Source organism: Alexandromys fortis, unplaced genomic scaffold (genome assembly GCF_014885135.2).
Source record: "Alexandromys fortis isolate MF-2015 unplaced genomic scaffold, M_Fortis_MF-2015_v1.1 scaffold_152, whole genome shotgun sequence".
In the NCBI taxonomy this organism is placed as follows: domain Eukaryota; kingdom Metazoa; phylum Chordata; class Mammalia; order Rodentia; family Cricetidae; genus Alexandromys; species Alexandromys fortis.
In genome coordinates, this window is record NW_026068045.1 from 1,883,963 (window position 1) to 1,897,334 (window position 13,372).

General features: G+C 47.5%; 1 protein-coding gene across 2 annotated transcripts in view; it reads right to left on the reverse strand.

The window, feature by feature from the left end:
* Window positions 1-321: 321 nt before the first annotated feature.
* Window positions 322-13,372, reverse strand: part of Syt11 (synaptotagmin 11) — a 21,415-nt gene continuing 8,364 nt past the window's right edge. Inside the window, exons 3-4 of one of the 2 annotated variants that reach the window (XM_050166340.1) lie at window positions 3,755-3,875; window positions 322-3,176 (exon numbers count right to left, since the gene is read on the reverse strand). In XM_050166340.1, coding sequence (XP_050022297.1) covers window positions 2,866-3,176; window positions 3,755-3,875 — 432 coding nt within the window. In that variant the 3' untranslated portion in view covers window positions 322-2,865. Of the gene's footprint in view, window positions 3,177-3,751; window positions 3,876-13,372 lie in introns of both variants that reach the window. The other variant, XM_050166339.1, reaches the window with a different exon arrangement.

Here is a 13,372-nt window from a genome sequence, read left to right on the forward strand (position 1 = left end):
CCACCTGTAACTCGTTCTAGGAGGAACTGACACCTTCCCAGCATATACTGCACAGACAGCGCACATACATGCATGTGGGCAAACACACGTAAAATAAATAAATCTAAAACAAGCAAAAAAAATTTTGCTCTCTCTCCTGGTGGCTGTGGCTTTACAAGTCACACCTATTTTACAGGCCTGTGTAGCTAGAGTGGCGGAACGGTTTCTCAGTCTCGCGAGAATCGCTGGCCAGGGCATCCTTTGGGTGCCTGAGTACTGTCGTCAATTCCAGTCCCCAGCTTAAGAAAAGCAGACTCAGCACTGTGCCTGTTTACTGTGAATCAGTCTTTATTCTGCACATGTGGCGCATCAACAAGTCAACATAGACGACAGCGTTACAGACTGCAGGTTAGCGTCACGGCGTTATGCAGTTCACACAGTTCATGTTAGCTTGTTCTGTTTTTTTTTTTTTTCTTTTTAATTTTATTTAGAGTTTTATTTTTACAAGAGAAGACACAAGGTAAAGAAAGACAACCTGTTTGGAGAGGGATTGTGGTGGTGAGGGTAATGTCACTGTCGTGACCAGTACTGAAAGTCTTCCATATCCCTCTCCTGGGTAGGTCACCCTGGTCCCACACAGCAGTTCTCTCTAGCACAGCACTGCAGATCGCGGCTGTGCGCTGCTGAGAACGCAAAGAAGGGAACTTTTGTTATTGGGAATAATTCTCATAGTCCCAAAGAGTCGAGAAATCTACGTCGACTGGCTGCTGGGAATCGGGAGTGACTTCCCTAACCTATTCCTAACCACAAGTGCCTTGTGCAAAACAGCTAAGACGTGACTCTCTTGTCTGTCTCTCAACTGAGCGGAAGGGGCAATCTGCCTCCGCCCACGTCAGTGAGCTCTGTGAAGAAACCCAAGTCAACTAAGAAGCTTTCGGACATGCTGGATCAGGCCTGAGGTAGGAGGAGGGATCCTGCACGGAGGCAGCCCCGAGCCTGGGGAAGGGATTGAGCTGCTGGGAGGTGGGGAACGGAGGAGGGGAAGGGAGGAGGGGAAGGGAGGAGGGGTGAGGCTGTTCCCCGACTTCTCAGGAGGAGCTACAGAGGCACACACAGCAAGTCGGAGACGACTCCACCTGTCACTTAGCATTGCTTCAGGGAAGGAACTAAAGCTGCTGAGTGACTTCTGATCTTTACACATTAAGGCGACGAAGAGGAACCATTTCGACTTTTTTCCCTAATGGGGCTTAGAATGCTCCCGCCAGGTTTTCGTTAAACTATGTCAAAATGCCTTTTTAGAAAACAAAAAGTATTGTCTCCTACATATGATACAGTATTTACATTCCATGGGTTAAAGGGCGGAGACTGTAGTGGTGTGATCCCAGCTGATGGCCAGACACTAAGTCATCACGGGATACAATGGTGGAGAAGGGCAAAGGCAAAGTGGGTCTCCCTGCCTACACAGGGCCGCTCTGCATTGCCAAGAATCCCGCAGGGGAAAAGCAAAGCAGACAAACAAAACAAAAAAATGAAAGGGTGAGTGGGGAGGGCAGAGTGGATTCAAATCTACAAGCACTAAGGGAACACCAAAGGCAGCGTCACCACCCTCGCCATGGAAACCAAGCTGGTCAGTCCACCTGTTCTCAGAAGCAAGCTGGAGAGTGGTCCTATAGGGAAGTGGGCACTTCAGTTACAGATAATCTTCCAGGCCCCGGATCAAGCTGTGTCTTATTTGGCTGAGGTCCTCCTCAGGCTCACCTTTCACTCCTGAGTCCCACGCAGAGATTTGGATCTGAGCTCCAGATGCCCAGGCTCTGCACTGTCCTGCCCAAGGGCAGAAAGGCGATGGACTTCACCGTGGGGTGTGACTCTCAGCTCTCCAGCCTTGTGCTTGCTGCTGAGGAGAGTGGGGGCCTCGAAGGCATCTACATTAGCTCACTATTCAGCCCCACTCAGCTTTCTTAAGAACCATTTCTGTAAACCTCAGAGAGAAAGTCCTGAGGCCTGCTTCCTTATCAAACAGAAAGCAACTTCCATCAGCATCTACAGCATAAGGGGATGCCAGAGCTTCTGCAGGGATATTTTATCTCCTCCCCACTGTCCCCTGACCTGCAAGTAGCACTCGGGATCAGATGGTACTTCCCTCGGGCCAAAGCTGAAGTCTCCAAAGCTTCCAGAGAAATCGGCAAGTCCTAAGTCCAGTTCTGCCTCCCAAGCCCGCCACGCTGCCTGTCACTAGTCACGGACTGCCTGTTACTCCTTTATGGTAAGTGGCTAACAGCAGACACCCCATTCTCAATTACTCTTTCTCCTGCAAAACCCACTTGTTCCTCTGCTTACTCCAGACTCTGGACTTGAAACTTGGCCAAAGAGTGGAGACCTGAGAGGTGATAGAAAAAAGGATGGAATGACAGGAACATGGGGTTTTACAAGAGTAGACTTTTCTTCTGCTATGATGGGAAACGGGAATAACCCAGAGAAGCCTGATAAAAGGAGGCCAATTTCAGGAGATCAGCAAATACAGTTCGGCACAAAACACAATTTTCATGGATTAAAATCTGCAACTTGATATCGGTTAGGCTAATTTCTTGTTTGTATTAGACATGCAAGTATAAGGTTACATTGTTATATATAGACTGTGGGGTCTTTCCTTCTCTCCCCCCCCATTTTAAAAACAAAAGATCGTCTAGTGCCTTGCAAAGAAGAAAAGACTTCTCAAGCTAAGAACCGACCTGCAATGGTGTGCAGTAAGATGCTCTTTGTGTGGTTTATCTTGTAAGAAATTTTCTTCTACGACTAAAATGAGGTTTTGAGTCAGCTTCTCTGTCATCTCTCCCCGCCGTGTGCCTCCCTAAGCCTGGCCCCAGGGTCGGAGGCGAGAAGGAACTAGTACTCGCTCAGACTGTGCCACTTGGCTACGGGCTTGCGGGGACTCTCACAGACCTCTCTCCAGTGTTCCGCACCACTGGCTGTGACACTGTGTGCCCCCAGGATCAGCCTCCCCACCACCTCGTTCTTAGTAGTGCGATCAAAGTCAATGACAAGGAACTCAATGCTGATCTCAGGCAGGAGGTCAGTGGGGATGTCATAGATGAAGGACTCATTGAAGACAGGATTCAAAGTGCACTTCTTGACATGCGTTTTCTTCTTGGCAATGCGCTTTCTGCCGTAGTAGACGTTCACCTTGACATAAGGATCTGGGGCCGCCAAAGAGAAGAAAAGAGAGACAGGCCTATGACACAGTTCTCTGCAGCATGTCGACCCTTCCGGGGTCCCATTAGTATTTACATAATGATTCATAACAGCAGCAAAGCCACAGTTATGAAGCAGCCATGGAATACTTGCATGGCTGGGGATCACCCTAACATGAGGACCCACGGGTTTAGAGGAGGACACTCTGTCGTCCGTATCTTTGCTGACAATCAGGGCATCAGTGGCTGCACCTGACATGTGTATACATGAGTCCAGCTGCTTCGGTCAGGGCTGGGGAAACCAAGCAGGTGTGGAGTAGACCATGTACAGGTCTGAAGAAATCAAGGGGATGGGGACAGATATTGGCAGTCTTTTTCACAAGTCTCACCTGGTGTAAGTGCTGCAGCATGCACGGGATTTAGAATACCCTCGTTGGCTCACCCCCAGCACCACAGTGGCTGGGGAAGTCTATTGGCCTAGTCATGGGGAGGGAAAGTAGACAGAACACTGGGTGGGTCTGGACATGCTGGAGTACACCAGGGCCACGGTCAGGTGGGGTAGGGTTGAAGTAAATAGCTGCTACCTGAGAGACCGGTGATGTCCATCTTCGGCAAGTGTCTGGCTTTGAGGACCACCACTGTCATCCTCTGTGCCACGGGCTGGTACGACAGAGACACCTGGAGTTCCCCTCTGCTAATGCATTTCTGCAAGGGAGAGACCTCAGATGAGAAGCCTGGAGGGCAGCAGGGGAGAAGGAAGAGCCTGCAGGAGGGCGTGCTGAGGGGCACGGAAGGGCGTGCTGAGGGGCACGGAAGGGTGTGTATTCAGGCCAGGTACAGAAGCATGGGAAGTCAGCCCGAGTTCTCAAAGCTACACTGGCTGATACAAATGTGACTCTGTGCCTTCTTTCTTTCTGTTGGTGGTCTTGGGAACTGAATTTCGAGCCTCCTGCATGCTAGGCTGGGATTCTACCCTTAGCTGGGCCTTTAGTCTCAGCAGTGCAGAAGCGGATGCAAGAGTTTGAGGCCGGCCTTGCCAGCCAGGGCTGCATAGTGAAATCCTGTCTCAAAGTGAAAGAAAATAAGAGAAAGAAAAAAAGAAAAGGAAAAAATTGTGTTGACCAAGCGGTAGTGTCACAATGCCTTAATCTCAGCACTTGGGAGGCAGAGTTAGGTGAGTCTCTGAGTTCAAGGTCAGCCTGGTCTAAAGAGCAAGTCTCAGAGCATCCAGGGCTACCCAGAGAAACCCGGTATTGACAGAGAAAGGGTTTACTGCCCCCTGCTCAGAGTGCTAGGTTAACAGTATACTGCCACACCTGCTCTTTTTTCTTTTCTTTTCTTTCTTTTTTTTTTTTAAGATTTATTTATTTATTATGTATGCAGCATTCCTTCCATGTATGCCTGCAGGCCAGAAGAGGGCACCAGGTCTCATTACAGATGGTTGTGAGCCACCATGTGGTTGCTGGGAATTGAACTCAGGATCTCTGGAAGAGCAGCCAGTGCTCTTAACCTCCGAGTCATTGCTCCAGCCCACCCCCCACTTTGTTTTTTTTGAGACAGGGTTTCTCTGTATAGCCCTGGCTGGCCTGAAATTCACTCTGTAGACCAGGCTGGCCTCAAACTCACAGAGATCCGCCTGTCTGTTTCCCGAGTGCTGGAATAAAGGTGTCACTACTACCGCCCGACTAGTTTACTATCTTTTTCTTTGTTTTCAATTCCATTTGTCTACGTGTGTGTGCGCACATTTGCATGTCATGATGCACATATAGAAGTCAGAGGACAGTTTGTAGGAGTCTTCTTTTCTTCTACCATGTAGTTTCACGGCATTAGCGCAGATCGCCTGCTTTGGAGGCAAGCTCCTTCACCACAGAAAGAAACATCATCACACCTTTTTCTCTTTCCTTTCTTTTTAGTTTTTGTTTCGTTTGTTTCTTTTCAAGACAGGGTTTCTCGCCGGGTGGTGGTGGCACAAGCCTTTATTCCCAGCACTACAGAGCTAGTTCCAGGAAGACAGCATTTCTCTGTGTAGCCTTGGCTGTTCTGGAACTCATTCTGTAGAACAGGCTGGCCTTGAACTCACAGAGATCCGCCTGCTTCCGCCTCTTTAGTACTGGAATTAAAGGCATGGCCACCACTGCCCAGCTTGCTGTTCCTCGTTCTAAAGCAGTGGCTCTTGCCCTTCCTAACACTGCAATCTTTTAATACAGTTCTGCATATTGTGGTGACCCCAACCATAAAATTATTTCATTGCTACTTCATAATTTTGCTGGTATGAATCATAATGTAAATATCCAATATGTGAGGATATCTGATATTTAAACCCCAAAGGGGTCACGAACCACAGATTGAGAACCACTGTTCTAAGTGGAGAAGTAGTTCTGGGGATTTAATTTGGGGCCTTGGCATTCTTGGCAAGCTACAGCTTCCACCTGCGGCTTTCAGCTTTTGGATTAGAAAAGAAAGTAGCCCCTCTGGGAACTACCTTCCGACACAGTCAGCTGCAGGTGTCTTCATTAGCTTCAACTCATTAGAATGAATTGAGGGCTGGAAAGACGGCTCAGAGGTCCCAGCATTCACATGGTGGCTCCAGCCATCCACAATCCCAGTTCCAGGGAACCTGACATCATCTTTCACTTCTGACTTCCACAGGCACCAGGCATACATACGGTGCACACACAGGCAAAACATCCAGACACACGTGTGTGTATATGTGTGTGTTCGTGTGTGTGTGTATGTGTGTGTGTGTACGTGTGTATGTATGCGTGTGTACGTGTGTGTATGTATGTGTATGTACGTGTGTGTGTGTGTATGTGTGTTTTTTTATTAGAAATCATTAGACAAGGAGCTGGAGAGTTAGCATGGGGGTTAAGAGCACTGGCTGCTTTAGCAGAGGACCTGGGTTCAATTTTCAGTACCCGAAAGGAGGCTTGTTGTGGAATATTACTTTAACTATGTAAAGGTGTGTTACATTTGTTTAAGCTGCCTTTGTTTAATTTTGTAAAGACGTGTTTCAGGACAACAAAGCCTGTTACACGGAGAAATCCTGTCTCAAAAAGTGTCCACTCCCTGCCTCCCCCTCCCGAGAAAAAGAGGTTCTGACGTACAGCGAGCACGACTAGCCAGCACATTAAGTAGAGACAATAAGTTATGTAAAAATGCCTGCCATAGTGCAGGCACCAGCTTCCAACAGCTGCAGCGGTTGAATGCAGCTCTCAGTTAAACATTTGAACAGGCTTAAGGCTCAGCTCTAACAGACCCAAGCAGGGCAGAGCCATCCGCCAGTGCAGTCACTTTGCGTTTAGGTATGGCGCATGCGGCTAGAAAAGGCTAGAGACAAGGAGTTAAGACAGGTCCAAGCCGGGCGGTGGTGGCGCACGCCTTTAATTCCAGCACTTGGGAGGCAGAGGCAGGTGGATCTCTGTGAGTTCGAGGCCAGCCTGGTCTACAAAGGGAGTTCCAGGACAGGCTCCAAAGCTACAAAGAAACCCTGTCTCGAAAAACCAAAAAAAAAAAAAAAAAAACCACAACACAGATGACATATATGCTGATCCATCTGCATGGGAACAACTCTGAGACTGGACAACAAATGTTATAACTAGTTTTCTTTTCCAAGAATTTGACCATTAATCTCAATTTCCTTGGGGTTCCCTGGAGATAACATAGCCCCCAGACAACAGAAAGCCGTCTAGAGAACATGACACCTACATTCCCAAGAGGTGGGGTAGGTGGGTTTTGGTCATTTGGCTGATTATGAATGTTTGTCATTGTTTAGTGGGGACATAGGTGTATAGGATAAAAAGGCATCTATTAACCTCAATATTTTACATTTGTATGGATTTTGATACAATTGATACAATTAAAAGTTATTTTTGTTTTACCATATAGATGTTTCTACACCTTTTTAAAATTTTTTATTATTATGCACATAATATTCTGCTTGTATGTATCCTTGCAGGCCAGAAGAGGGTACCAGATCTCACTACAAATGGTTGTGAGTCACCATGCGGTTACTGGGAATCAAACTCAGGTCCTCTGGAAGAGCGGCCAGTGCTCTTAACCTCTGAGCCATCTCTCCAGCCTATAAATGTAATTCTTACTTGATAATTGTTCTTACTGTATAGTGTTTTACTAATGTGAAAGTTAAAACCCTTCCTTTTCATTTAGATAAAAAGGAGGAGAGGCTCACGGATGTCTATAGCTGCAGTTCCTGGGGATCGGATGTCTTCATCTGGCACCCGAGAGCACGGCATGATCCAGTGCAAGAGTGTAGGCAAATGTTCACACGCGAAAGAAAGCTAAGGAACTCTCAAATGAAAGTAGAATGAGTTCCTGGTCATACTATGTAGTTCATGGTTCACTAGACAGTGCTTCATCCTGTATGGATGAAGACTTTGGCCCTGAGTACCTGTCATTTTAGCACTTGGGAAGCTAAAGCAGGAAGACTGGAGTTTGAGGTCAGCCTGGATACACAGCAAGATCCTGTCTCAAAGCCAACCAACCAAGGTGGGGGCGATGGTGACTCCCTGCCATCCCTGAATCTAGGATAAAGCAGGACAATCTGTTGCATGCTCATACCCTCAGACGGGCTGGAGAGATGGGGCAGTGGCCAAGTATATGCTCTGTTCTTTCAGAAGACCTGAGTGTGGTGCCCAGGACTCGTGTCAGGGGGCTCATGATCACGGGTAACTCTGATTCCAGGGGAACTGATACCCTCTTCTGGTCTCCTTAGCACTCACACAGAGGTATACATAAATAAATAGAAACAACATTGCCAAGTGGTAGTAGCACACATCTTAAATCCCAGCACTCAGGAGGCAGAGGCAGGTGGATCTCTGTGAGTTCGAGGTCAGTCTGGTTTGCAGAGAGTTCCAGGACTGCCAGAGCTACACAGAGAAACCCTGTCTTGAACCAAACAAATGCCGGGTGGTGGTGGTGCACGCCTTTAATCCTAGCACTCGGGAGGCAGAGGCAGGCAGATCTCTTTGAGTTCGAGGCCAGCCTGGTCTACAAGAGCTCAAAAAACTGTCTCTAAACTCCAAATACTGGGCTGGAGAGACAGCTCAGTGGAATAAAACACTTGCTGTTCTTATAGAAGACCTGGGTTTGGTCCCCAGCAGCCCCCATGTTGGCTCACAACCTCTGTAACTCTAGTTCTAGGGGATCCAAGGCTGTCTTTCACTCCTAGGGCACCAGATACACACGTGGTACACATAAACACATGTAGGCAAAACACTCATACATACACGTTTTTAAAAATGTAAACGGATACTTTCCTATCTAACACACACACACCAAAAAAATCAAAAAAATAAACAAAGAGGATTATGGCTTAGAGCCAAGCACATGCCTGTAACCTAGCTACTACAAAGCCTTAAGAGGGAAGATGGCAAATTTGAACCTAGATCTGGTAACTTGGGGGAGACCCTTTCTTAAGCCAAACCCCAAAGCCCTGAAAGCAATCCACGAGTTTCTTCCTTAAAGCTGTTCCCCAGATAATCTGTTCTTGCAGAGTCACCCGAAATCAAAATCCCTGCGCCCCATCCCTAGTTCTTTGGGAAAACAGACAACTTCTCGTTTTCTCCCCTAAATCATTCTCCCCTGACCTCCTCTCTCACCTCTGGCAGAACACCCACCCCCATTCAGCAGCCTTTGTGCTCCCCAAGCCTGCAGCCACAACACTACCTAAATGCAGCTCTGCTCCCGCGACCCCTCCTCTTTCCTTTCTGTCCAATTCTCAATTCAAGTGGCCTTATCAATGGCTCTTTTGAGGGCTGGGAGCTGGGCTGTGTCCCAGTCCCAGACCTAGGGACGTAAAGACCCTGCTGTGGCGCAAGCAAATGGGGAGCTGTGGAGGAAAGGTTTTAGCTGGGTCTGAGAGAGAACCTCCACTGTGGCGCAGTGGACCCGGACTGAGATCCTACAGGACCTGGGTGAGGACAGCACCACTTTCCTGTAACCACTTGAACGCCACTTTCAGAGTAATTTTTGGCCTGCATCTGTGCTGGAGGGGGGGTGTCTGTGCCCTCAATAACCCTTTTGCAGGACCAGACGTCTGCAGGGCCAATACCACTCTAAATCACAACCATGAGAAAATGCAAGAAACAAAACCTGAATAGTCCACCGCCTCAGCCTAACCACAGGAAGCAGCTCTCTTTGTGTTCCTGGAGTATTGACACACTTTTTCTTTCTCCCTTCAGTCCAATAGCTAGACTGGATGACCTTGGAGGCCCTATGTAAATTGGGATTTTAAGGACCCTCTCGTTCCCATGACACTGACCCAGGTAAGCAACATGATCCAAGGACCATTAGACTCTCAAGACTCTCACGGACTCTGCAGCCACCTCTTTCCCCACTCCCCCAGCCTGCAGTTTTTGCTCCCAGACTGCACTATTTGCTCCCTTCTCTCCTGTTCCAGGCTTATGAGAAAGGGAGTTCTCTTAGGTTTATTAAGTAAAATATAAGAAAACAAAGCAGTTCCTTAAAAAAAATATTTTCAAGGGCTGGAGAGACAGCTCAGCATTTAAGAACACTTGGCTACTCTTCTAGACAACCTGGGTTTGATTCCCAGAATCTGCATGGCAGTTCAGACGATCTGTATAAATCCAGTTCCAGGGAATTCGTGCCCTTTTCTGGCCTCCATGAGTACAAATATACATGTAGGCAAAACACCCATACATATAAATTGAAAATAAACTTGGGGCTGGAGAGATGGCTCAGCTGCTAGGGCACTGACTGCTCTTCCAGAGGACCCAGGTTCACCATCCACATGGCAGCTCACGACTGTCTGTAATATTAAGACCTGACACCCTCACACAGACATATATGCGGGCAAAATACCAATGCACATAAAAGAAATACATTAAAAATTTACAAAATTAATTCCATAGGCCAGGCATAGTGGCACATACCTTTAATCCCACCACTTGGCAGACAGAGGCAGATGGACCTCTATGAATTCAAAGCCAATTTGGTCTACATAGCTCAGGCTAGCCAGAGCTATATAGTGAAACCCTGTCAGAAAACAAAACAAAACAAAACAAAGCAACAACAACCAAACAAACAAAAAAGAACCACCACCAAGCCTGGGGCCTGGAGTGTAAGCTCAGAAGAGTGCATACCTAGATTCCACCCAGAACCGCATTACCACAGATGCCCCCAACCTGTGTGTGGCTCAGCGCTGCTGCCCAAGTACCCCACCAACTAGGCCAGTCTGCGCCCTCCTACCAAGCAATCACGGAAGGAAGATGATTTGGTTACGAGCTGTACAAGGATGCCCTGGGCTGGGGATGTAGTTCAGTGTGTGTCAGACCCTGCGTGAGATCCCCAACACATTCCTAAGCCCCTTAACAATAAACGGTACCTTTTAGAGATGAACTAGAAAATGAAATGTCTAGTAATTCTTGCTGAAGCCTACAAGGGACACACACGAAGGGCAGGTGCTTTGTTGTATGAAGATCAGGAGTAGGCATTTGGGGGTTGTTCTGCTGGGGATCTTGGGGATGACTGAAGGAGTGTTGGGTGAAATCAGACAGAATCCCAGGTGTTGATCAGAGATATGGGCTCAGGAAGTGTGGGAGTCTGGCAAACTCGTGGGTCCTGTCTGGACCTCTCCACTGCGATGTATTGCTCAGGATCCTAGCCCTGGCTTCATCCTCATGAAAGGAGTTGATAAAATGGGAAACTTGGCTCTCCCCAAGAGCTTCTGGCAGTTTAGCAAATGCCATTGTCTGTGCACTCTGCCCAGTGCCCTGGATTTGCGGCTGTTTTGTTTCCAGCCTGAATCAGTTCCTTTTCTTGCCAGTCTCTTCCCATCTGAAACTCGGCACAGAGCCAGCCCCTCTCCCAGTGCTGGACTGTGAGTACATGAGTGGACTGGGAGAGTGGTGGGCAGCGCTGGGAACAAGGCAGAGAGTGGGGATGGACCCTGGAGCCCCTGGAAATGGGAGTCGGAGCAGAGACCTGAGGAAAGCAGGTGGTCCTGTTACTTCCTCCTTTCTTTCTGAGACAGGATATTTATGTATTTCAGGCTGTTCTTGAACTTGTAAGAAAGGCTGACTTTGAACCCCTGACCCTCCTGCTTCTACCTCCTAAATGTTGGGACTATAGGTATAATCCTCCATGTTTCAACCAAAGGTTTTGTGCCCAATAGATAAGCGCTCTGCCAACTCAGCCACATCCTCAGCCCTTCGTGTGCGCTTCTCCGACTCCCACACACACCAGAGAGGGTTCCGTGAGGCCTGTGCTGACACTGGAACTCCTAATCCTCCTGCTCTCACCTACCAAAACTGGGTTTACAGGCCTCTGCCATAATGTCCAGTTCTAAAAGTTAAATTGGCTGGCACAGGATCCTAGCACTTAGTCAGCAAAAGCGGGAGGATTATTGTAAATTCAGAGGCAGCCCGGGCTACATAGTGAGATTCAGGACATAGAGGGTAAATAGTAAGACTCCAGGTCATAAAACAAAACAACAGAAACCAGTGCTGGAGACACAGCTCGTGGGTAGAGTGCTCACCTGGCACGCACAAACCTAGAACTACAGAACGGTGGGTGGTGGTGCACACGGATAACCCAGCGCTTGAGAAACGGAGAAAGAGGAGTAACAAGTTCAAGATCATATTCAGCTCCATCAGAGTCTACGTAAAAATTAAAAATTAAAGCCCCCCTTCATTTTTTCTCCTTTGCCTGGGGAGTATAAAGCCAGGGCCTCTTCCATACTAGACAAATCCACTTTCACTGAGCAATATGCCCTGTGATTCTGTCTCCCCAGCTCCATCCAGTCTCAGAGGGTGCAGAGAACTAATACGCTGGGCACGCTACCTGGTGTCAGCATCATAACCTAGCAAGGAAGGCAATGTTGTCAGTTGAGGAGAACAGACTGAGAGGAGTCAGGTGCCACTGTCACACACCACACCCCAGGCAGCCAGTTCCAGAACCCCAGTGCATACACTCAGTCCTACCTGCGGGAGAAGTGAAGGAGCCACCAGGATGGATGGCGGTATGCGCTCTGTACTTCTAAAATTAATTCCAGAGCAATGTTCCTGAGTGGGGACAGAGGGAGAAAAAGCAGTGTGGAGGGCCTTATCCTTCTCCAATGCAAACAAGGGAAAGGAGTAAGAAAGGAAAAGTCTCTGTGGTAAACGTTAGGGCCTGGAAACTGTGTAGTATATTAAATTGCATTTACAGCAGGCTTATAAAAAGACATTCGCTGAGTGGTGGTGATGCATGCCTTTAATTGTAGCACTTGGGAGGGAGACACAGGCAGACCTGTGTACAGGCCAACCTGGTGTACAGAGCAAGTTCTGGGACAGGCTCCAAAGGTACACAGAGAAACCCTGTCTCGAAAGACCATACACACAAAAATAAATAAAACAAATTAAATTAAAAAAGACATAAACCGGGGCTGGAGAGAGGGCTCAGTGGTTAAGAGCTCCTGTTGTTCTTGCAGAGAACCGGCAACCACATTAGGCAGTCCACAACTACCTACAGCTCCAGCTCCAAGGAATTCAACAACTTTGGTCTCCTCAGGCACACACACACACAAAACAACAACAATAATACAAATATTTCTGAAAGAAACACTCAGGGACCACTGAGATGATTGAGCAGGTCAGTGGGCTTGCCACCAAGCCTGTTGAGTGGAAGGGAAGAATTGATTCCGGAAAGTTGTTTTCTGAGCTCCACACACTTGCTGTGACACACATGTACTTACACGTGTGTTCCCCCAGACATAGACAAATAAATAATAAATAAATGCAATAAAAAGACGTACAGAACAAAATAAAACACACACATAGCACATTGTTGGACATAGTAGTGCACACCTATAATCTCAGCACTTGGGAGGTAGAGGCAGGAAGATCAGGAGCTGAAGAGTATTCTTTTTTTTTTAATATTTATTTATTTATTATGTATACAATATTCTCTGTGTATGCCTGAAGGCCAGAAGAGGGCGCCAGACCTCTTTTCAGATGGTTGTGAGCCACCATGTGGTTGCTGGGAATTGAACTCCGGACCTTTGGAAGAGCAGGCAATGCTCTTAACCACTGAGCCATCTCTCCAGCCCCTGAAGAGTATTCTTGAACACACATCAAGTTAAAGGCCAGTATGGTCTATGTGAGACCGTCTCAAAAAAGAAAAGAAAAGAAAAGAAAAGAAAAGAAAAGAAAAGAAAAGAAAAGAAAAGAAAAGAAAAAAGAAAAAGC